This window comes from Cygnus atratus, chromosome 2 (assembly GCF_013377495.2).
Source record: "Cygnus atratus isolate AKBS03 ecotype Queensland, Australia chromosome 2, CAtr_DNAZoo_HiC_assembly, whole genome shotgun sequence".
Taxonomy (NCBI): Eukaryota; Metazoa; Chordata; class Aves; order Anseriformes; family Anatidae; genus Cygnus; species Cygnus atratus.
In genome coordinates, this window is record NC_066363.1 from 80,234,189 (window position 1) to 80,259,888 (window position 25,700).

A 25,700-nucleotide genomic window follows, 5' to 3' on the forward strand; every position below is an offset into this window, starting at 1 on the left:
AGCAGTCCCATGAAACTACTGCCTCCTCAGCGTCTGCAAAGGTATCACAGCCTGGCCAGAAGGAAAGCTTAATGAGAATTAGGTATCATGAATAGCCAGCGAATAGCTGCCTGCCCAAACCAAACTGCAGCATCTCACACACAAGCACTTGTACCCTGGTACATTTAATATCCTCAAACTAACCCTCATCTCTGAATTTGTACTTCGAAGCAGTGGGGAACTTAAAAAAGATTTTTCTGAAAATATATCTTCAACATAATTTGTTGACAATATCAAACATCAAATAGCCTTCTGTACCTGTTTGGTTATTTAAACAAAGCTTGTTCAGTTTGCTTGCCAAACTAAATGTTTCTGAAGTCCCCATTCAGACAACCACTAGGTAACATAAACTGCGAAGACAGGTCTTCAGAAAAAAATAATCAAAGCATCAGCTGACTATCAATCCAAATAAAATACCATTTAGCCCAAAACCAAGCCCTGCAGCACAACCGCAGAGCTAACTGAAAGAATAGAGCTTGTCTTTATGTGGGATTGCTGAGGAGCAGCTATTTCTGAATTCCTCCATGAGTTGACACTCCTGCTCTACAATAAGAGTGCTTTGTTCCTCTTTAGCCAAAACCAACTCTGCAATACACTAAAGACCGCTCAGGAGCAATGCGGCCTCTTTCCAAAAAAGAAAGACTAACAGTTCATGGACTCACTCCTCCACACCTGTTTCTGAACAACATGCAAGTAGACAAACCCTGGGAAATCTGTGTCACCAAAAATGTGAAATTACGGACTCGTGCGACATGTTAGCCACCTACGTGCAGGTTGTTGGGTATCAAATATGAACAGCAGATGTTAAGCTAACTGTCTTGGATGGACTGTATGAAAAGCTGTTGGCAAATCAGCAGAATGGTCACTACAAAACCTTAAAGGTCAAAAAGTGGAGTCTTTGCTGGCAGAACCACCGTTGATTTCCCAAAGAGTTTCTATGGAGCTCTCCCTGTGGTACCACATACCAGCTTGGATACAACCTCATAATTGGTGAATTTCATGGCCTATCTCTCTGTGTACACATAAGCCATGATGAACATGCCTTTTGACACATAAAGTGTTATTCTCACAACAAAACCAAGCCATTTCTTTCTGCAGATAAATTCAGTCTTCATGTAAAAAATCTGACATATGAACAAGCCCATGAAAATTAGTCTCATGTTTTCTAAATTCACTTCTAAAAGTACATTGCACAAGAAAGAGCAAGAAGACAGACTGAACAACTAAGTACAATTCATACATTTTAGGATACTACTTTATTTTCATACTCTTGCCTCTCCAGTGATCTATCCTAATCTACCCTAATTCAGTGGAGTTAACCATGTATCCACTTGCCTTCAAAACATCCCACAAAGGTCTGTGAATATGTAATAAATGCACAAGATGTGCCTCCCATAAGTTGCATTAGTAAGGGTAGGGCTGCATCTCAATCAAAGGAATGATAATTATAACCTAAAGAAATCTTTCTTCACGGGCAAGTAGCAGTGAAAAAGAATGTACTCATTCATTTGTGCAAGGAGGTCTCTGTCCTCGAAAATCCAGTGAGGCTCAGTAGTCGCATGGGGAGGATGTGGGATGCATTTCTTCCTGTCTGCTTCTCCTTGGTTAGTGCACCTCTAAAATTACCAACATGGTTCTAGAGCTGTGTTGGTAATTTCACCAACCAGTTTTACCAGCCCTCTCCTTTAACTCCCACACAGTAGAATTATCCAGCTTGCACCCAAATCTTGTATGTTAGCATGGAAGAAAGCTTGAGAGCTACTGCTACACCCACAGCTGTTTTCCACGAATCTGAAGAACGCAATCAGCCTAATTGTTTCTTTGAAGATAGACCATCCTTTTCCTGTGGCCTAATTTAGACTGAACATTAAAAGCCTATAAAGCTAAAAATGGAAAATCACTCATAGTTGAACTTGCAAAATGTAGAATCTATTTTTCATGAAACAATTTCAAATTTTATTTTTTTCTCGTATAGACGGTTTCCTACCTCAAATGGAAAACACTATACTGATTACCTACTCCATTATGAAATCCCGCACTTAAGACCTGTAGCAAGTAGGACACAACACAAGGTGAAAAAGGATGGCTTCAGATCTGATTCAAAGTGTTGCAAGGTCAAGTGAGAGTCTGCTGGGACTGGGATCGTGACTGCAAGAACTGCAGGCCTTCCGAGACAAAGGCAGTACATGACAGAAGAGCACAGAGGCAATAGCAGGAGGCCAATAAACATTAGTCTTTCTCTGAAAATGAGCAGCTGTTGGGTGTTATGATAAGCCGTTAAAATAATACTGTTTACTGCCAGTGAGTAAGCAGCTTCAGAGCTTGCTTAGTACAGGGAATGTTATACTAGCAACGCTAACAATTTTGAAACACAAAGCACCTTCAATTCAACAGAAGCTGAAGTTGGGATACACTCAGAATCCCGTTGGGCTCAGACCTTCAGGCCCAGGTTGTGTCCAGCTGGCGAGACGGCCTCCAAAGAAGGACCAGTGTGCAGACAGCTATTAAAATGCCCCCAGACAAGAAGTCTTAATGGGTCCTCGCAAAATCCGGGAACTGTGCTATCCATTCTTCAGCACCATCTACTGGTACCGTACCTAGCATCAAACTATTTATTCGCCTGCAGGCCATAGCCAGCTGTCCCTTGCCCATGCCAGTGAGAAAACCAGGGTCCCCACGAGGCGCAGGATCTCTTTGTCACTAACAGCAGCCTTTCCCTCATGGTGGATATGCCTCAATGACACTTTTGAGGCTTCTCAAACTCCTTTCCAAGCTGAAATGCCTACAGCTTAGACTTGAACCAGATCATATGGTACCAGGGGCCTATGTTAAGGATGTTCCTGCTCAAGAAATGAAACAATGGATTCCCACAATCAAGGTATTACTGACCATACCTGCAAGTGTTGACCTATGTACACCCTCAGATCTGCTGAGCACAAGAGTGCTATCTGATGAGTGCTAGCTTTGCCCCTGTTCATGCCTCTATCACCTTTTGGGCTCTGTGGTGTCCAAGTGGCATCCCCAGTTGATGACACTCTACTCATTCAAGAGGACAAGAGACTAACCATAGCACAGCAGCTTCCCAAAGGATAGACTGCACGTGCAAATAGGTGAGCTTTGCACAGAGACAATACAGAAGGTCCCAGTTGAGCCTCCCTGGAGCCGGAAAGGTGTTTGCTTCCCACCACGCGAGCTCTGAGTAGCACTCGCAAAAACAGCACCCAGCAAATAGTGGAAATGCAGCTTGCGGCTGGTTAGGCTGCTTCTGGAAAGCAAAGGAGCTGAAGGACGTGTTCTCATTAATAGAAAGGCTTTCTGGGGCCACATGGACAGATCTGGAGACTGAAGCTAGCACAATGCCCAGGCTCCCATCCCTGCTTCAGCGTCTTCAGGGCCTACTGACTTCACTGTTTCAGCTGAATGTTGGGAAAGTGTTGACAGGGTTTTCAAAGGGAAGTTTTGAGTCTAAACTCATTGTCGAGTCCAGGCCCTTGGCAGTTGCTTTGTTGCACAAGAGAAAGGGGGGAAAACATGAAGAAAGAAGCCCACTGCAGGCACTTTCCCAGGGCACAGCTGCAATCACACAGACAGCTGAAGTCCAGCCCCGTGCTGAGCACCGGGAGCTGCCGGTACTGCACCATGCTCGCACACCGGCTCCTGCACACCATCCCCCTGACAGCCCCCCCCAAATGTCAACACAACCAAAAGGGTCAGTGCCATTTCACTCATTTAAACTGCAATTGCATGGGAGCTGCGCAGTGTTGTTTGCAGCACATGCAAGGACAAAAATCATCTTTTTTATCTTCTTGCATAAGAAAGCATCTTCGGAGATTCAGAATGAACTAAATTTACCATTTGGAGGAGGACCCGAATACAGATGATAACCACTGACGCTCTATTTAAATCTAATTTTAAAGTCTGAATATGGAATTTAAATATACAACACATACTGTAAGCAGAAATTAATTTCACCCTCTGCTACCCGTGCTTTCTTTCCCATTTGGCTCTGTCGTTTAAAGGAAAAACTTTCCTCTTGAACTCTAATCACTTTTGAATGAATTATTAAAAAGCTTGACTTTACAAGCAGTTTTCCTTTTATATAAAACAGCACACAAATAAAAGAGGAAACTGATTAAACGGGGAACATGGCAGTATTCACTTGACAGCATACTTTGTAAAAACCAATGGTGCATGTGTGGTGCATGTGCGCACATCTGCCTGGGTGAGGAGGGGTGGCTTTTTTCTGCAATCTTCTCATTTACAATAACCGTGTGCTGTTCTGGCACTTTTAGTTTGAAAACATCAGGCTAATTATGATTTGAAGTCAGTAGCACTTCTTTAAAGAGAGAAAATATTTTAGCGTGTATTTAAATTTATTTGTATAAATTTATTTGTATAAATTGATTTTAAATTAATGGAGTTTACCTTGCATACTTGAAAGGCTTGCATTTCATCTCTAAAAAATCCTGATAACTCTGGAATACCTAACTTCTTTCTTCTTGCTGCAAACAGAGTCTCGATTATACTCATCATAAAAAAACGGGGATGCTGCCAGCTCTCTTTTGAAAAGCCATGGAAATAAGATGTGTATGCTTTGCCACTTCATGTACTTACTTGCGACTGACAAAAGACTTCTTTTGAAGTAAATTATAAGCACGTAGCACCTTGAAGTGATTAAAAAGAAGTAAAATACTCAAATATGCCTATTTTTCATCAAAACAATCTCTCTTGTAACAGCTAGGATGTAGTGGGGATGGGAACAGTTTTCCCATAGCTTAACAGGTTAAAGCAAAACCTTTCTCGGGATGGATGGGGACAGGCGCTGCAAGCCTGAAACACCCGCGGGAGAAGAGGTGAGAGGGAGGAGGACGTGAATTTAGCCACTATTGTGCCGGGAAAGACGGTGGGATGACCCCCTTTCCCACAGCCCAGAGCAAAACCTGGGTCTGGCTGCAGCTTTTGTGCGCAGCTGAGGGCCAAGCCCCAAGCAGGGGCAGCAGAGCTCGCCACCTTCCTGCGCTGCTCCTTGGGGCGCTTCTCACGCCTGCTGCCCTTCTGCCAAAGGCTTTGCCCATCAAAGAACAACTGAATACAGCAGGCAGCTCTTGAGCCTGGCAGATTTTTTTTTCAGATCCTCTCTTTCCATTTCTGTGGAGGGCATGCATATTCGATAACTTACACACTTGCCTATACTGTGATACTATTAGCTTCCCACATGAATCTCATTTAAAATAATAATCATAATAATCAGGAACATGAACCTAATTAGGTTCATAATTAGGAACATGAAAGTAAGGCAGATTACGTTCAGAAAATTACAACAAGAAGATGATTTTGAATCAAAATATAACCAGAACAGTCTGAGCGCAAGGAATGACTCCTCTGACATTAAGGGCACAAAACACCAAAGCTGACATTTCGGGTATGAATGGGACTGTGAATCTCTGGCTACCCAGAACAATACCAGTTACCCCTGGAAACTTCTCCTGCTCTTCAGAGGACCAGTGCAAGCGCATGTATCACATAAAGACCAGCTGAGACTTCTTAGAGAGAAGCCACAGTGATGCTGACGCCTCGCCCTGAAACTCAGCATTGGGTGAGTGCTGCCCAGCATGCATACTGGAGGGGACACGTTCCCAAGTGATTTGCCAGATACAAACCATGCAAATCATGCACCCTGTCGCTTGCTAACGTCACAGAGGAGACAGCACATATCCCCTCCAGAGAGTGATCCTGCAACCTGTAGTGACGCCGACGTCCAACGACTGTTTGCCAAGATGCTGAATGCTGCGCTGGGCCCTTGGGTCGTACATCAAATGTTCACATGCACTGACAGATGTTTATGTTGGTCATCCTGATTTAGCTCCCATTACATCATTTACCAAGCTACTGATGTTATCATAAATGCTCAAACAAGCCGGCAAAGGAGACTCAAATACAAATTTGATTACCTTGTGGTATGAGGGCATTACAGCCCAGACTGCATCTCACTCTTAAACTGAATGACTGTACCGATTCTTTAATTCACTTGAATTCTGTATGGAAAAGAACCTTTTTGTTTCAGAAGACTGATTTCATTCATCATTTGGCTATCACAAGATGAATGAAAGGTACTAAAAGGTAAGGGTGGGTCAGACTTTGAATCACAGACTTACTGATATAAAACTAAAAACTGTTTTGTACTTTAATTTAGGAGCTATTCAGGCTGGGATTTGCTTCAGCTACGTTAATTCCTAAACGTCTATGGCTTAGCACTTCCAGTCACTTGTTTTGTGTCTGACTGGACTATTTTAACACACTAAAAATCAACTGAAAGTTGTGAGGGAGCAAAATTAATAAGCACAGGAAGTCCTCGACCTATTGTATGTGTGCATAACACGCTGGCTGCCTCACACAGAAGTACTGCCTTATTATCAAATGCAAGGGGTTAAATGTAAACTCTGTGGCAGCCTCTCTGTTTGCTTGGTTGTCATAAGTGTGGGGAGTGACTAGGAAACACTTCACACATCTTGTTTTCCGCTTCTAATGTATCTTTGAGTTTTCTGCTGCAGTCTTTGCTTGGATGTGTAATCACTGTGGAATGGCTACTATACCCTTGCTACACTGCATAATACTTTCCCTTCCTCCTTCTGTAGGATTCCTCATGAAAATAGGCACTTTGTGTTTCTGGCCCTAAGGACAGAACATAATGTACTGTCTCTAGGAAAAAAAAAATCATTAAAACATTTTCCACTACTTAAAAAAAAACAACACATGAAGTACTACTGTATTTCTTTTATGCACATGACCTCATAGATACATGTGTGCATCCACACACACAAATGCATTCAATCTAGCTATTTATAGAGCTCTATAATTTTTCCTGGCTCAAGTTTTAGTGAGCTTCCCCTGATGGGGTTCGGTTCACACGGTTTCACAGCCCGTCATTTTGCTGCGAGTTCACAGTCGTGGAACATCCCCTCCCGATCCCCGCCTCCTCCTACAATCCTGTTCTGCCGATTACACTGGCCGGTTGCTTTACTGAACTCATCAGGAAAAACAGAGGGTTTTTTCTCTCCCAAGGAGCTGTGTGTGTTTTCTCACTCTTTCTTATGATCTCCTAGCAGCAAAACTCATGCAGCCTTGGACAGCCACCCCTGTTTTGCTGATATGACCTTCGACACGCGTCAAGAGGGTCTCAGCAGAGTCACGTAAAGCTCTTCCAGGCGTGCTGTCACTCCCTTGAGCAGGAGCAAAGCAGGTTTCAAGAACATTTGCAAGCCACTGAGCCTTGATGGGCATCCACACTGCACTGAATTTTTTCTTGCTCCACTTTCAGTGAGATGAGCTCAGATACTTCAAGGCAGGGAAAACTTTTTCTCACCCTGGAGCTAGCCCACCTTTTGGTCCCCCCATATTGCAGCAAATGGGCTTGCCCCAGGGTGAAGGATGCCCCTGGCTGACCTAGTACAGTGGGGTCTGCTGGTACTTCGTCTCTTCCCAACCCCTTTCTGGCTTTCTGGGCTGGGGAGGGAAGGCTGATCTGCAGTGAAATCCAGCAACCTCTTATTGCAACAGTGCCTGCTGAGAGCTAAGCACCAGCCTGCAAAACTCCCAGCTAGGCTCTACTCTCTTCTGGAAAGAAACCAGCCCTCAGCTGCACCAAGGTAGGATGCTGGAGGACACAAAACAACAATAACAACAACAGAGAAACAACCAGTTGTCCCCCTTTCCACATGACAGAGCTCAGCACAGTTGGACCCGACAGGTACAGCCTACACAAAGGACAGAGAGGCATGGCTCAGAGAGTAAAAAGCTATTAAAGCAAAAACCCATGAGGCAGATAACAGCTCACGCCAGAGTTTTCAAAATTTAAGTGTTGATTGTTCAAAATTTATGTCTAGATTTTTCTTAAGAATGCAATTTCCTGGCACATGGTACAGCTCGCTGTAGACCTGCATGTCAGCACAGCAGGCATCCTGTTGCAAAGGTTATTATGGAACTATTGAATGCTTTCATGCCAAATTTGTCCAAATTAAACCGAGGGGAATGGAAATACTTTCCCTGGATAGGTGGTGGTTGTATTAGGTGGGTTTGTTTACAAGGAGAATAAAAGTTACAGCTAAATATAAAAGCAGATATATCATAATATTGTCTAAGAACTTGAATAACATGTCATTCAGCCTGCGTGCTGTGGAAAGAACATTAAGGTCAAGTCTAAAATAAGATCAGTGACTGTTTGACAATAGAAACATGTAGGAGGTAGAACAGGAGAATTTTCCACATTTTTTTAAATGACATTTTTCTGTAGAAAAATATTCTTGCCTGTCTTGCTACAGGTCTGATGCAAACCCCATCAAACTCAGTGCAAAACACGCTGTTGAATTCAGCATGTGTTTGATCACCCCCCTGACAAACCTGCATTAGTCATTTGTGCCAAGTGTTTACTTTTTGCATTATGCTCAATTTGAAAATAAAAGGAGGCTTCTCTGTTGCATTTTTGTTTTTAGAGAGTTTCACTTTCCGCTTCAGCCCTCTGATCCCGCTCCCCTGGAAGTCAATGACTTCAGTGAGGTTCCTGCTATGTTTTAAAGGTAAGCACGTCTGTGTTTGCAGAGCTGGGGATCTAGCAGAATTCCTGGCAAGGTCAAAAAGAAGGGGAGGAAAAAAAAGAAGAAGAAGAAGGGAAAAAAAAAAAAGACCCACACCAATACTTTAAGTACTTTATAAAATAAAGTGTTCCCTTTCCACTTTATTCATCCACCAAAACTTGGGGTTAAGATACGGCTCCAGGGCCCTGGTGTTCCCCATAGCAAAAACACCAGCAGGATGCCAGGTCCCTGGGCTGCAGCAGGGCAGCTCCAGAGACTAATCCAAGGCCAGCGGCTGAGGCCAATGCCCACTGCCACCATGTCACTCCTCGGGACACTCCCAGGTCTGGGGCACAAGAAGGGGACATTGCCAAAATTAGTATCACACTGAGGGCTGGCACGCGATGACTTTGACCCTTAACTATCCCGCTGGGAACACGGCATTGTTCTGGCCCTATTAAGAATAATTTGCATCTTGTCTAATGGCCCTGGGAGGAAAAAATAAAAGTAAAAAGGGTGGCAGGCCTTGAGGGAGGAGAAGAGGAAATGGGAGTGCTGCCATTTTCTTCTGAGAACTGGCAAAATAAGAAGGCTGACTTTCTTACGGAGCCAGAGGTAAAACCAGTCCTTGCAAAATTATGTAATATCTAACTAATCACCCACTCTTCGTTGCCACAACGCAGGGTTTTCAAAACCTCTCAGCTGTACAGAAGAGCTTTTGTCCAGCCGATCTGGCAGGGACCTTGACCACAGGAAGATTATTCTAGAGAGACCCCGAGCCTCTCCCAAGGCACTGCTGGGGCCGACGTCTTGTGATAAGGAGTTACTCTGAAAACAGGGAGAGAGAAAAGGGACCTCTGCCCACCACATTTGTCCACCACCCTTGGAGCCTTGCTTCTAAACAGCAGAAAAACAGCATCACGCTGCCCTGGTTTCTGACATTTCTAGCTGAGAGGTGTTTCTTTAGGGATCAAAATGTCCTTAAAAACAAACAAGCTGGCTGTCCATCCCTTGCAAGGAAGCAGGTAGTTTATTCCAGCTGTCAGTGACGGCAAACCAGCTCCGCTCCCACTGTCAGTTTTAGCTCTAGGCCAGTTATTAAAATTAAACAGTTTCATTTGTGGGAATGATGTATTTGTGTCTGCAGGAGGGAGAGAAGGGAGCAGAGAGGGGAAAAAGAGAGCAAGCTTTCTAAAACAAACCCTAAGCCCATTTACACAGCGCAACGTCGTGCCAGCGCTGCGTCTTCACTCAGCCCATTAAGCTGTCACAACAGCCCCAGCCTGCAGAATGCGTTACCATACCCCAAAACATCCTTCTCCCTGGATTGGAAAAATAAATAATAATAATAATAAAAAAAAACAGGAAAACAAATTTTTGATTTCTTGCAAAATAAATACACTATTTCCTAGTGAAACAACCACCCCTAGCAGATGAGAAGAAAGGTACAAAGAGATGCCTCGTAAGGTTTCCCCACCTCTTGTGCCACCCAGACCAGAGAGCCCTGGTCCCCATCAGCTCATCCCTGGGTTTGAGAAACACTTCACTAGCTGAGCAGGGCCAGGCAAACCCAAGGAAGCCTTTCTGTAGTTTTCCACCGCTGCACAGATGTGCCCGAGCACCCACCACAACCAAGCCTTTGTACGGCACTTCGTGGAGCTGTGCCTGGGCTCTGCCCACGTGCTGCCTGCTAGATGATGCTGGACACCACTGTGTCCTGGGGGAAGCTCTGCTGCACTGGAAAAAAAAAAAAAAAGCTATCGACTGCAATCGGGCCAGGATGCCATGCATCCAGTCCAGAGCCAGGCAGGCGATTTTTCTACTGCAGCATTTTTTGCAGACAGCCGTGAGCTACCGCAGAAGCCTGAGCGAACTCCAGGCTGGGTCATTTATTTGCAGTCTGATTGCCACCTGACATTTCAAATGAGGGATTTTATTTCCTCCCTTCCCGGTGTGCCCTGCTGCTGCATTCCAGCACGGGAACGAGGAAAGCATTTCCCTCTGCAAGCTTCAGAGCAGCGTCGCTATTTATTGCTGCGCATTAGTGGCTCTGGGCAAGGAAGAAGGGAACGGGCCAAGCAAGAACTTGAAAATAATACGCGCATTAGGCCTCCTTCTGGGTTATAGTCGGGACCTTTCGCATCAATCAGCAGACGGGGGATTAGATATTTAGACAGCATAATTTAGTGTGATTTGCCAGATGACTTCAGTCAAGGGTCTTTGGATGTGTCTAACTGAACTTAAATTCGCAGACACTTGGAGCACAACGTAGCATTTACTTTTATTATGAACGAGGGAGCTTTTTACTTCAGTTTTTTTTCTATGCCATTTTTTACTTGAGCTGTGCATACATCCTTGATTAAGAAAATTTTACTGATAGGTAACACTGATCATCTTATTTTGCTAATTGAAATGCCCACTCATTTACTACTGCATATGAATTCTCCTTTGAATCATTTTTAATTCTTTTTTACTAGGAAAAAAAAGATAGAAATAGGTTCCCTCCTACATTTCATATTACACACTCTGAATATATGATGAGTTTTCTTCAGAAACGAGTTCTTCCCTTTAAAGACAAAGTTGACAGAAGTTACTCCCTCCTGAAGACATAACACAGGACTTTCTGGGACTGCAGAAGGAGGAGTTTCGTTAGCCTCCAGTCCAAGGACCTGTCCTGACTTTCCACTGAGTCACCCAAGTCTCTCCAGAGCAAGCAGTTGGAATTTTGTCTCATAAGCCACAATTCAGAAAGATAGTTTAAGCTAATGTTAACCTCATGGTCAAGCCCAGAGGTTTGATTACTAGACACTTTTTAAAAAATTATTTTTGTTTTAAAATTGCTTTTTCTGCCTATATCCGAATGGAAGCAAAGGAATAAGCGTGCACAAAGACACTTTGCATCTGTGCACATAACATAGCTTATTACTCCTTCCCCTGAAGTGCCACATCAGCTTTTACATGCACATTTTGTGGGAATGGGAAAGGAAGGAAAATCTCCCCCATTAAACAAATGCCTGATGAACTGTGCTGATACATAAAGGAAAAAAATAAAGTTGCAAGTTGCCATTCCTCATGTTGTTCGCCCTTTTCCTAAATAGAAACTACAAATCAACAGCTGAAATAAATCTTTCTAACTTTTGCTTCACAAGTATTGCTAAACACATCCAAACAGCATATTGGAAATAGTTTAAGTCTAACTTCGATTTAATTTTTTTCTTCTTTCTTCTACCTCACCTCTTTTTGTTCAATACTGTATCTCGCATGACATTTTTTTCCCAATTAAAAACCATCAGCCCATCTCTTGATATCATGGGGGTCAACACATTTCCCAGACCTGTAATGATGCATAGCTAGCAAGATTACCCATTTAATAGGGGGCTGACTGAAAAAGAGAGCTGTTAATGATCTGCCCCAAATCACGTAAGTGTATTCAGTGCTAGCGCCAAGGAGAGGCAGTTGAGTTTTGACTCTCAGCTGCCTTCTGTAACAACTACGTGACAGCCTCTGAATCACTATGTGGGGAAAACAGGGCCTTTTCATTTTGATTGTAGCTGGCACATATACTTAAATGACTCACTGAACTACCCTGAAGCCCACCACCAAGCCGGCTTCGCAGACAGCAAAATGGAAACATCCTTTTTCTTCCTCCAGTAAAATAAATAGCAATAAAATGATACATGCACTGAAAGACGTTGACTTTTATTTTTCCTTTTAACCAACTCTAAATGTGAGAATTGCATAACAAATCCTCAGTTACTCTGTGCGGGAGTAAATTCAGTGGTGTAGAGACTCTTAACTAATAGAAAACTATGAAATAACATGCCCCAGAGAAAGGTCTACGCGCAGCACTTAGTGTTCTAATTTCAGCAGCTAACATTAAATATATCCTCTGTTTCATCAAGGTGTATGATTGCTTTTCAAAGCAGTTTTATTTGAACGTAAGTACAGATGTTCTCCTTACCCTTATAAATACCTAAACCTTCCCTGAACCCAGCTTAGTACTTCCTCCCAGAGCTCTTCCATGGAAACAGCTACAAAAGGTTAATCGTGCGTTGCAGAAAAGACTATTTTTTTTCTATTAGTTGAAAACCTGTGGCTTTTTCATTTGATCTTATTTTTCTTGCCGCATATACAAAGTAAACACAACTACAATTGTCCAATTAAGTGCCTCTTCCTGTTCCTATTGAAGTCAATGGCAACACTTTCTAAAATCAGATTTGTTTTCTTACTCATTAGCTGTAAGATCCAGAAACCTGCAAGGAACTTTCCAGTGAGGGGAATTTAGCAAAGTCTACCAATATGCAATCATTATGACAGCAAACCAACATTAGTATAAAATAACAGAAATAAATTCCAGACTTTTAGATGTGTTTGGAAAAGTTATTTGGTTTCATAGTCTTTCATGAGCCAAAAAAAAAAAAAGGCAAAAAAAAAAAAGCCATCAGATTGTTAATGAAACTGAAAGCCAGAGTAAAATAAAAATCCTTCAAATCTGTCATCGGCATTCATGTTTGCCAAGAAGGCCTGGATGCTATCCGGCTGCGGAAGAGAAGATTTATGGCACCGCACACCTTCATCCATCCTATTATTATAAATGAAATGGAAAATAGAGCTGGCCAGCACTGCCCTCAGAAATAATCAGTATTTTCCCACCACTGAAGAACACGCGTTACCATCATTGCTAAATCACCAGGTACGAGCCACTCGTAAATGCATTAAAACAAAACCTAGAAGAGCAGGGCCATGGAGGAGATGAGCCGCGGGAGGGAGGGGAGGTGGGCAGGGTCTGGCCCCACACAGCTTGGTGGGAGATCATTAGCAGCCCTCCCAGAGGCTGCTACGGGATGCTCTTGTGGGCATCGCTTGGGCAATGGGGTGGCCTTGCCCAGGAGCATGTGCCAGGCTCTGCTTTCCATCATGGGGCATGACTTGCCCACCCCATGTGGACACGGCGATGGTGGAGATGGGGTGAGCAAGGCTGCAGCTTTGCGTCACCGCACAAGCGGCGCTTACAGGAAGGGAGGGTGAGGAAAGCTTGGGACCACCAGCTGCAGATGGGGCAGAACAACGGAATGGGCAAAGAGCCAAAAAAGAAAAAAAAAAAAAGCAGCCAAATGAAACCGTGTGTGAGGGGAGCGGGAGCTCGTCCTGGTAGCTCGTGATCATGCAGGCAGCTGTGCTTTCATCAGCGCAGTCACGTGCTTCACCTTCACCTGGGTTACTAAAAGGGACAAAAACGCCATAGTCAAAAGGCTGGAATATCTCCACCCTTGAAGATCTTCAAAAAGCAATCGGACATGGTCCTGGGCAGACTGCCCTGGGTGGCCCTGCCTGAACATGGGGTTGGACCAGATGGCCTCACGCAGTCCCTTCACACCTCAACCATTCTGCAACAAACGCATTTTACGGTCAGAGATTTGTTACTTAACCCCATCTATCATGCTGTGTAGTAGTTACAACTGCCCTACTGCCAAGGCTGCTGACCCACGCCGTGGCCACCCATGCCCCATGCCAGGAGCTGTAGCGGTGGCAGGAGCAGCAGGGTCCCGTGCAGCGTGGCCAGGTGGTGCTGAGACCTGCAGGCCAGCCTAACCAGGCGGCTGTGAAGCCAAAGGGAAAATAAGGACACAGAAAGGCTGGCTCACTCGCACGCCAGAAACCAAACCAGAGACCAAAACCAGAGGTTTCAAAGCGACACCCAAGCATCGCTCCTGTCTCTCCACCCACTTCTCTCCACCATCCCAGGCCCAACAGACCTTAGAGCAGTACACAAGGATGAACCACAGGGCTCAGTTTTGTTTGAGATGTGGTATACAGTCCCTGAGCTGCATTAGGGAACCCAGGCCTTGGTACCTGGCCCCTGAGAAAATGCTCCTGCTCCACACGCAGGCTTACACATCACTGCGCCAGTCTCAGGACTCTGCCCACTCCTAATTTGAAGTGACGTACGGGCAAAACGAAGCCACTTATTTTTCAGCAGAGCAGCAGCTCGAGGGGGCCTGCACTGACGCAGACACAGAGCTGCCTTCTTTCTCAATACTGAAAGTAAAGCAGAACTTTTTAATAGGATTGCTGTTTGAACTTCACGGTTCTTTGCAAGATCAAGGCAAATGACATCACCTCCATAACCAAGACCAGTGGTTCTGAAATTTTAAAGGTCATGGTCAATACATGTATTAAGAAAAAAAAAACAAAGAAAGAAAAAGACTTCTGAGAAAATATGCAACCTAACATTGTTGCGGGTTACGTAGAAAGCTGTCACATTTGAAAGAGACTGGGGAACGAGGGTTGTTTTCTTTCTCTCCTGGTTCTTCCCTCCCTGCTGCCACACAACTTCCCCGCAGAATGAATTTCTCTCTCTTCGGCAACAGCAAAAATAAAAATATTTTGATAATATTTTGTGAATTCGATTATAAACCCACAAAGCCACAAAAACTGGCAAAAGGACCTAGAAGGTGCAACACTTGAAACTGCCAATTCATTTATTTCACTTGGTGGATTTCAGATCGCTTCCTTTCGACAGTCAAACAGTGACTTGGGGTTAGCCCCACAGGGGATTCAGCCGTGGCAAGGCCGCCTCTCACCGCCAAAACCCGTGGCGCCTGCGCTGCCGCGGGGGCACCCGGCTGACGACATGGCCCTGCCATGCACAGGACAAGTGGACACGCAGGAAAAGCGTGGGCAGTTTTGGGAATGGATGCAGTGTCAGTACCCATACAGGGGCAGGCCCCTGCATCCCACCAGCATCTGTAAGCGATAGCGCTGTCCTGCTATAGGCATCCACCACCCCTTGCTGGAATGATCAGCCTGTGGATTGCCACAGGGCAAGGTCTCTCTCCATGCTTCCTTCTCCAGGTGTGCCAGCAAGCCAAGTAGAATAGAGAGGGGAAAAAAATAAAAAAATGAAAGGAGGAAGCTCAGTGATCGGTGCAGCCAACCCAGGAAATGGGAAACCCGGGGTCTAGCTGCTGGTCCAAGAAGCATCAACACGTTTGGCTTTAGATGGTCACCTCAGAAAGCATGTCAGAGAGTGGGAATTGGACACTTGGCTTCTTCCTCCTCCACCAAATGAAACCTCACCACTGCAGAAAGAGGAGCCCCGTTGACAAAATAGAGGACACCCCAGCGAAACCAGCTGCCATCCAGCAAACAAAGCCTCCTGAGATGTTGGAGGCACAGGAGTAAAATCCCTCAGGCTGGAGACAGACTCCTAGTAAAACCTTGGGAGCAGACTTTAACCATGAAGCTGCTAGGCAAAGCAGGGGCTTACCATGGCTACATTTGCAAGTGACAATGGCGCACAAGTGACGATGGCCAGGCCCAGAGGACACCTGCTGGGCCTGGGACATGGTGGGCCTCGGGAACGGCGTCCCCGTGCAAGGCAGGGCTGCTCCCAACTGGCTCGGGTGAGGACTTGCAGGAACGTGGGGTCTTCTGCCTCAGAGGTGGACGGGGACATTTAGAAGGGGCAAGCCCTAGTCTTCCACCTGAGGCCCACCTCAGGTGCTTAAATCCTTCTCTGTATCTGCCCTTAACTGTGGGACAGAATAAAGAACCGTGGTAACAGAACAGCGCTGGATGAAAGTGTACAGCTATCACATCCTTGGTTCAAACACCGATGTTCTCATTTAAAATGATGTTTTCTAGATTTTCAGTGAACAGACCTGATGTCGCATGCCCCAAGAGGAACCTGTAGAACCTGCAGCTGCAAGACAAACGCAGTTATTGCCCCCACACCAGCTGCACCACATTTCATATTCCCTACATCAAAGTTTAAAGTCGTAACGTGTGCTAGGCCACTGCAAAGCCAGCCATCCTGCCACTAAAACATCAGGCACTAGAAAATAAAATGAAGTCATTCAGGTGTCAATCAGAAAGCATACATTATACGAAGGATCACAAAATTGCAGAGATGAGCTGGTCCTCCTCTTATTTCTTTTGTCACACAGTTAAGATGTTATCAGGCCAAAGTACAATATTGTGGTATCCTGACCTACGTGAAAATCTTTGAAAGCTGCATTTACTTGCCACCAGAACCACAAGCTAATACTACAGCCTTCGAACAGGCAGTATCCATCTGTTGCTTCCTCTAAGTTTTGAGCAAAATATGATGTTTCATATTGTTATGGTGTTAATCCCCAGGCACCGCCAGCAGTGGATGTCTGGCGAGGGCTGAGGTATGCACTCCACCAGCTACATCCCCTCCCAGCCTGTGCTCCGATACGCTTCTTTCCTTCTCCATTTTCCTTATAACACGAAGGATTCACATCCTTCTGAAAACACACGGCCAACACGTTGCCAAAACGGATTCAGAATAGGAAGGTTAATAACGAAGACACTTCAACCTAGCTTCAGACCTGGGTGTAAGCCCCAGGCCCATACAATAGCCTGAAAGCGCACACGCGCTGTCCAGTGTGCTTGCTGTGTAACACACACTCATGACTAACTGCAACGCTCGCTTCCTAAACCTTATCCTGATGCTGCACGGCCTCTCATAAGCCCACAAATCCCCAGCATGCCAGGAAGCTAGACATGAAGCAGTAGACGGGGCTACAAAAGCAGACACCAGGGAGCCTGGGTGATACAGAGATGTTGCATAAGGTTACGCTGAGGTCCTCCAAAGCGCAGCCACCTACAAGGTGATCAGCTGCTTAGGAAGAGCCACTGATGACACTGTCATGAGCTTTGCATGCAGGGCATGGTACAAGTGGCAAGCTGAAGACTGAGTACTTCACAGAGTTGTGTTAAAGCATGCTTTTCCACTGATGTGTCCTGAAAACTAGGAGGGGAAAAAAAAAGGATCCAGAGATCCAGTGCCCCATGCCATCCTTGATTTCTTCTGGCTGAAGGGAGGATCCCAAGAGCTGCACTTGAAACTTCATTTAGTCTTTAACTCTTTGTAACAAGCTAGAAGATTTTGCCTGTGCTTAATACTAACCAAATGACTCAGAGGTACCAACCATTCAGGCAAAAACCACCGTGGGGTACTACTTTGCACATCTTCTTCCATATGCATGTTGCAAATAACACGCAGCAGTAAGTGGCATCACATGCACCCAGCATCAGGAGCTTTTGCTTATAGGAAACCTCAATAAACAGCTAAATGGCTGTCGATAAGAAGCATCTTTGCCTTTTAAAGGCATTTAGTGATTCTAGTTTAAGTTACTTCTATTTCTAACCATCAGGAAAGAGCTGCAGCATTCACCTTATCTGGCCAATCATTCCTGGTAACACCTGTCCGTTTACATTCGCATTTTTATTCATTACTTACGTTTCTCCTCATACACTACGCCCACAGGACAACGCATCTCCAGCATGCTTACAGATCTGATCCAAAGCTCGCTGGAGTCAACAGGATGACTTCACTGGCTCTGCAGCAAGCCGTGGGCCCCAGCTCCACAAACGGGCTTCCAGCCTGAAGTGGGACTTACGCACAAGTTAGGCATCCCAGCCCAGAAGAGCAAGCTGGAAATCCCTAACCCTTTCGCTACTCGTGTTTTAACCAGCGAAGCTCTCCGGCAGCCTGAACTCTTTACTGATTTTTTTTTCTCTTCTTTCCCAACCCCCAGCTCCCACCTCAGCATCTGCTTTGTGAAAAAAAAACAACAGCAGCAACCCCCGGGCAGTGATCTGTGACACAGGGGATCAGAGCACAGGTCTCCCTCTTCCCAAGCGTGGTCCGAACCACTAGGTGCTGGAGTCACTTCCTATACATACGTGCACACGTATATATACACACATACACACCCACACATGCCTGCCCGTGTATATACAGACAGACAGACACGCACGTGCGTGCACACATTTTTTGCTCCCCCTCCTGGCCCCACGAGCTGTGAGTTTTTTCTTTCTGGGTGGAAGTGCGGGAGAAGAGGCGGACGGTCCCGCCTGGAGCGCAGCTGGCAGCCAGGGACCTGCAGCACCCTCTGGGAGATTTCGGCTGAGAAGAAGGCCCCGAAGTCTTCCTCCCTCCACCGGGGCAGCATGCTGATGTCCCCCACATCCCCGGACACTCGCGCCCTCGGCTCAGGTGGGCTCGGCAGAGGGAAAGCAATGCCTTCATGTTTTAATAGACGGTCAATGTGGGCGCACGCCACCGAGCGTAATGCTAAGCTAGCAAGGGACCAAAGATTGAAAATTTAACACTTTGCAAACGCTGGGCTTACAAACCATGCTAACTGGGAAACACACGCTGTATTTTCCATTCCTTCACACACACACCTCCCAAAGGCATGCCATGCAACCGATTCCTCTCGCTGCCTGTATTTCACAGGAGACCGAGCCTGGAATTAACGATCTCCTGGCCAGCACACCTCCATTTCCAGGTGACTGATGCCTGCTCTCAGCCCGTACGTAAAGTTTCTTCTTTGGTACGGCTGTTGCCTGGTCTCACCCCAACACATTAATTTTGCAAGCTATATATATGTTCAGCAGGTTTGGTTTGCGGGAGAGTGGCTGGGACCACATTTTGTCACAGTATGTCAATTAATAGCGGAAAAAGGAAAGAAATACCCTTCCACTTCCAAATGTGGTTATTTATTTTGGAAAGAGAGAGAGAGAAAGGGAGGGTGCTTGACTGACTACGAGTATAAAAGCTGTCCATTTTCCACAAGTGGAAATCTTCCCTTTCTGGATGATGCTAAAACCAACCTCAGCCAGAAGTGATTTCTACCCCGGAAACGTAGCCGCATTTGACTTCACAACAAACACTAATTTTTCCGGAACGATCCCACGGACCCGTCTCCCAGCACCTTTGTTTTATGGTGAGACAAAGACAGATTTTTCACCCCAGAAATATCCTCTGCCACGGAGCCCTGTTCCAGCTGCCACCCTGGCACCAGCAGTCACCTGCCCATTTGGTTGCCTCTAGCACCATGTCCCCACATTCGCCGTGCACGGTGCATCACCCCAACATGCAGGGATGTCCACATGGTCCCCACACCCAGGACCTGCCACCCCCCTTGCCCAATCCCAGCCTCTGCAACCCCTTCCCATGCTGCGTTGCAACAAGCCTTGGCCAGGGCTGATGCCACCGGTGGGTGAAGGTGATGGGAAAGCGGAGCCCTCCAATGGAAAGGACACCTTGCTTGGCCTTTCGACACCTGAGGAGGGAGCTGCAGCTGCCCCCCTCCACAAAACAAACAACACCATTTCACTGCAGCCGCACCATCAGGTGACACCCGACAGCAGAGGAGCCAGCAGAAGGCCCACACCGGCACAAAGACGCAGGAGGCAAACCTCGCGTCCCGAGGCTCGCACTGAGGTGAGCACACGTGGGCACCCGTGAGCCCCAGAGCCGCCCCAGAGCCCCCAAAGCCGTGGGCCATCGGAGGAGGAAAGCAAAGCGCAGGGCACGTACCCAGCCTCCGTTGTCCTGGATCCAGTTGTGCAGGTGCCGGTTCAGGTACTCGGTCATCCAGGCGGCGATGCTGTCCACCAGGGGAGACATCTCCCGGTTGACGCTCTCGACACACATCACGCCGCCGAACTCGAAGAAGGCCACGATCCGGCCCCAGTTCACCCCGTCTCGGAAGAGCTCCTCCACCACGGCCACGAAGCGGCCTCTGGCCGTGAAAGGCGTCAGGTGCAGCTGGCCGGACATCTGGGCGAAGTCCCGCTGGTAGCGGCGGGAGAACTCGTCCCCGGCCTGGCGCAGGGCAAGGTGGACCACGGGGGGCGCGGGGCGCAGCCCCTCGCCCGGGGGCGCCTCGCTAGCAGCAGCCGAGCCGGGGGGCTCGGGGTGCGGGGACAGCAGCCCGGCAGGGCGGTGGCGGGAAGGAGTCCCAGCAGCAGCAACCGCAGCAGCAGCAGGAGCGAGAGCCGTAGGCGCGGGCGCCCTGTCCTCGCCGGCAGCCCAGTCGTATCCCCTCTGCGAGAGTTTATAGTGGATGTACTTCAGCACTATCTCCCGGTTATCGTAGCCTCTTCTCCCGGGATGAGCCATGATTTCCGAGAGGGAGCAGCAAGAGGAAGGGAGAGAGGAAGAAGAGGAGCAGGATGAACCCAAAAAAGTAAAGCAGCCAATAATAATAAATTTAATAACACCAAAAATTATAATCCAGTTACGGTATCGGGCACGGTTTCATTCATGGTGACGTGGGGGAGTTCCCAGGGTCTCGGAGGTACGTTTGTCTTCTCAGTGTTGCCTCCTCGCTTTGAGATGCACGGTATAAATACGGGTTAAAAAACGCTGTAAATACTTTACTTCCAGACGCACATTTATTACTTATTATAAACCTACTTTAGAAAACACTTCCTCCTTGGTGCTGAGACACATTTTAAAAAATATTATACTTATTCAAAATCAGGTGCATTTTCCCCTAGGTGCCGAGCTACCGGGGACACGGAGGAGCGGGCGAACGCACACCGTCAAAGCTGCAATTCAACGCGATCTGCTAAGCAGCCTTGGATGAACGTTAATCCAATGCCCTTTAAGCTAGAAACCTCGACACCGCTCTTTTAAGTTACACAAACTAAATTTCCTCTGTAAAGTACTTACTTGGGACTATAAATATGTTCCTCTGTCAAGTTTCCTCTAAAAAAAAAAATAGCAACGACAAAACCCAAACATCGCCAAGTCTTCAGAAACGTTAAGCTCCGGCCGCTTTGATGCTTCAAGTCACCGAGGGGATGGGAAAGGGGCAAAAAAAAACAGGATCGCTACGATTTCCAATGTTTTTTCCCAGACTCCCGTTTAAACAGGCATCTCCGGAGATCTGTCAAAGCTCAGAAAATCCCGCCTCGGAGCCCAGGGAGGCGAACAGCCCCGGAGAGACGGAAAATCCTGGAGACCAGCTGAAGCACATTTGAAGGCAGGCTCTCGCAGAAGTGCTCCGTTTTTCCCTCCAGTGCAACGTACGGGCATATGCATTTACGTAGTTTCATTCAGACACCGATCGCAGGAGCCCAGCGCTTCCACACACACACACGCACACATAAAAAAATAAAAAATAAGAGAAAATATGTTTTTTTTTTTAAAAAAAAAAAAAAAAAGAAATCAATTCTTTTTCACCAGGAGGAGCGTAGGGCGGTTTTGCTTTTTTAAAAAAAGAGGCGAGCGGCTCGCGAGCGTGGCCCCGGGCAGAAATAATGCCATTTCCCCAGCAGCTTTTGTACCCGAGGAGGAAGGAGAAGGCGACGAGGGGCGCGGACGGGCCGCGACCGCCGCCGATGGGCACCGCTGGGCACCGCTGCCCGGCCGCCCGCCCGCCCGCGCAGCCTCCGCGCAACCTCGGCGCAACCTCGGCGCAAGCTCCGCGCAAGGCTCCGGGCGGCTCCTCCGGGCGCTCCGCGCTGCTGCTGCTGCCGGCGGCGGCTCCGGGAGGCTCCGGGAGGCTGGGGGGGGGGGGGGGGGGGGGGTAAAGGAGGGGGGTGAAGGGGGAGCGGAGCGCAGCGGGGGCGGGGAGAGGCGGGGAGGAGCGGAGCCCCGTGGGGGGGAGGCTCCGGCCGCGGTGGGTTGCTAGAGCTCCGCCTCACGGTTCATTCAAGAAAAGGGGGAAAGGTGGGAGGGCGGCTGAAGAAAAAAATATAGGAAAAGGAAAAAAGGGTGAAAAGAAAAAAAAAAAAAAAAGGAAAGGGGGAGAGGGCGAGCAGCCCCGCGCCGCCCGGGCCCGCCCTCCATCGCGGCGGGCGCGGGGCTGGGGCCGGCGGCGGGGCGGTGGCGGGGCGGGGCGGTGGCCTCCTCCTCCTCCTCCTCCTCTTCCTCCTCCTCCTCCTCCTCCTCCTCCTCCTCCTCCTCCCCCGAGGAAGCGGGCGGCGGGGGCCGGCAGAGCGGCGGGTGGGTCCGCGCCGCCCCCCCGAGGTTGCTGCGGCTGCACGGGTTTGTTTCAAAATAAGAGATTAAAATTAAAAAAATAAAAATTAAAAATTAAAAAAAGCTAAGGGTGGTGAGGAATAAACCGAAGCGCCCCCTTCCATAAAAGCCCCCGGGGGCTGCCCCCGCTGCAGCCCCGGCACGCACCTGCTGCTGCTGCCCGTGGGAAGGGGAATTTTAGGGCTTTTTGCAGGAGGGGGCGCCCCATGTCCCCCCAGCCGGCCCGGGGGGGCTTCAGGGGGGAAAGGAGGGCAAGGAGCTGCTCGGGGGCGAAGGGCAGGGACGAGCGGTGCCGGGCCGGGAGGTGGGGAGAAATCCCAGGGGAAAGGGGGGCGAGGAGCTGCTCAGCACCTCCCTCTGCTTAGGAGGTTATTATTGCCCTGCCTGGTTTTGTCTTCAAGCCCACCCGAGGGTGATGGGGATGACAATCCCGTGTATGACCCCCCCCCCCCCCCCCCCCCCCGGAAAAAAAACACACATGAATTAAGCCGTGACCGGGCATTTGCTTCGACGGGGGAGCCCTAGGGCAGGGATGCTGCCCCTTCACCCCCCCTTTTCCCTCCGGCCCCCACTCCGAGAGCTGCCCGGCAGCAGGATAAAGCTCCTGGGGAGGGAGCTGCCGACGAAAAGCCCCCCCACCCCCAGCAAGGACGCCCCCTTTCGCTTCAGGGAACCCCCCCACACACACACATCCCCGAGCCGGCACCCTGCGGCAGAGCCCCGGCGGGATGCTGTTGCCACCCAGCGGCCGCCGCTGGCCCCCCAGCAGTATTATTTTTCCTCCCTCCTGCCGGGAGAGGGAAGGAGGCGTCCCCTGTGTCCCCTCCCGGCGTGGCCAGGTGCCTGGATGCTGAGCGGCAGCCCCCCGCAGGGAAGGCTTTGGGGATGCACAGAAGCATCGCTCCTGATGAGGAGGCGTGGAAAATGCCACGGGATTTGCTTAGGGCATTTCGCGTGAGGGGACATGTAAGACCATCAGAACGACCAGAGAACATGTGAACAGGAAAATAGTTTTAGAATTTGTAACCGATTTCTGATAGCAACAGGTACAGCAAAACTTCATGAGCTGCTCTGTTTGGAGTGGGTTTAGTAAGGATGCTTCCTTCCCCCACAACATTCAGCACTTTGCTATAGCAATGAGAGATCCCAGCCTTTCTGAAAGTCTAATACAAAACCAGCGGTCGTGATTGACAGGAAAGCTTGCTAATACTGAACACAGCTGATACCAAAAAATGAAAAACACAAGAGAAAAATCCTAGGAACTGCTCGCTTTAAACTTGGGTATTAAGGGTGAGTCATGGGAAACAAAAACTGTGCCTTGAGGAACGACAAACTGGGCTCTGGTTAAAAAAAAAAAAAAGTGCATTTAAAGTCTTTTTTTTTTTTTTTTTTTCCTTGACGTGTCCAATGCATTGCAGCTGACCTGCATTTATGCCTGCAATTGAAGGGAGCGGCATCTTGAACCCAATTATAATGCCACCTGAGTGGGTGATGAGCGTGTATTAAAGTTTCACAAGTTTGCATTACAGTACTGGTTTTTGCCTTGTTTGTTTGAGCTCAGCAGGATAAAACAGCAGTTAAAAAGGCATCCAAAATGCAGGCAACATGTTTTTGGGGGGTATATAGAACAAAGCAGCAAGAGAGGCTCAGGATGTAACAAGGAACATGAAATGAACGCATAGAGTCAGTTAAGAAATCACCACTGTGCTTTCAGGCAGCAGTATAACACATCAGCTGCTAAACATCTGATCCTGCAGAGCCTTCCATGCACACGTCTGTCTTCATGCGAGTGGGCCCACTGAAGTTTATCAGACGAATAAAAAGAAGCAGCTGCAGAAAAGATCGGAACTAAATTAGGAAGACGAGCAGCAGCTCGGATGAAAGCAGCTCACCTGAGCATTAACAGGGACAGGAGCATCGACAACGGGTATCAGTCAGGCCTGGCAGCGTAAAGGACAGATAATTTTGGTGAGCCAGCTTCCTCACCTGTATTTAGGCAACTGACCAAACGGGGAGGACTCTGCAAAGCCTGCTGATTCTTTGATGGCCTCCCAGATGCAAGACGTACGGTCGATGCCTTGCTGACAAGTGCTCTAGGAAATTTCTTAATGCCTGCTCTGTGACAAGCTGCAAGGGGAGCATCTTTTCCCTCTGTCTTTGTGTTAACATCAACAGGATTTCAACAGCAGCCCCGGTTCCTGGTGACCTGCCCGCCTTTTTTATTTCCCATGCTCGCGAGCAGGCAAGTTGCATAAAAGCAATTGCTTAAAGGGCTGCCTGAGCAGCCATCAGGTAAGTGGGGTGTACGTTTGCTCCGTGTGACGGGACTCAATCCCCGGGCTGCTCCCCGTACAGCCAGTGGCACTGTAAATGCCAGCTGGTGGCGTGTCCAGTGGGGCTTCTGCCTCCGTCAGCCACAGCTACGCTTCAGCTGGGTTTCTCCGTTCACGGCGTTCGGTGCTTCTCCTTTCCACGCCGGCCTGTGTTTGCTCTGCACACGCTCGTGCCTGCCGGAGCTGCCTGTTCTACCACTGCGCCTTGCCCTGCCTAAAAGTAGCTATTGACTGCGTGACCTTGTGCATTTGTTTCTGTCCATGAGACCATGACACCCACAGACCTACGGTATCTTTGCCAAGCCGCACGAAATGCCTTGAAAAGAATGCTCTTTCAGAGACCTGCCTGCGTGCATTTAATTCCTTGCTATTGACTGCGTAGCACCATTTATTGCTAATAGCACCTCATCTGTTTTGCTCGGTGCTGCCTGACACTGCTATCCAGGCAGCAGCTAGGGGCTGTGGTACGAAATACTTTTTAAAAAGGTTTTCTGTGTGCAAAATTAAAAGGAAAAAGTAGCATCCCTGAAGTTTGGATGAACGTTTTTCTCATTTTTACCCGGGACAGCAGCAGGTTAACTGGAACAAATGAGCACTTCTGCAGAGTGCATTCCTGAAACGGGAGATTGCCTTTCATCCTCCCGGTGCTGCAAATGTTATGGGTGCAGAGCGGATCCTTCTTGTCTGAAGTGCTTGCAGAGCACAGAAAGCTACTGTAAAAAGTTGAAAGCCCACTTAACCTACACTTACAGTTTATTTCATGGGGCCTTCATTGTGCTTTCCAGGAAAGGCAGTGGCCTGAGATGCTGAGGTAGCATCCGTAGGGTCCAAACAGCTCCTGCCTTTCAGACCCCTCTCACTGTACTCATCCCTCACCCACCTTTACTTCTTGCCAAGATGCAACAGGTGGAGGGAGGCAAAACGGCTGCAGCCAGCTGGTCTAAC

The 25,700-nt window shown here is 47.8% G+C and overlaps 1 protein-coding gene across 2 annotated transcripts in view; it reads right to left on the minus strand.

The window, feature by feature from the left end:
- The window catches only part of BCL2 (BCL2 apoptosis regulator), a 92,516-nt gene extending 70,281 nt beyond the window's left edge, over positions 1 to 22,235 (minus strand). Inside the window, exons 1-2 of one of the 2 annotated variants that reach the window (XM_035552670.1) lie at positions 21,109 to 21,604; positions 19,969 to 20,762 (exon numbers count right to left, since the gene is read on the minus strand). In XM_035552670.1, the coding sequence (XP_035408563.1) occupies positions 19,969 to 20,553 (585 nt within the window). In that variant the 5' untranslated portion in view covers positions 20,554 to 20,762; positions 21,109 to 21,604. Of the gene's footprint in view, positions 1 to 19,968 lie in introns of both variants that reach the window. The other variant, XM_035552668.1, reaches the window with a different exon arrangement.
- Between the last annotated feature and the right edge of the window lie 3,465 nt (positions 22,236 to 25,700).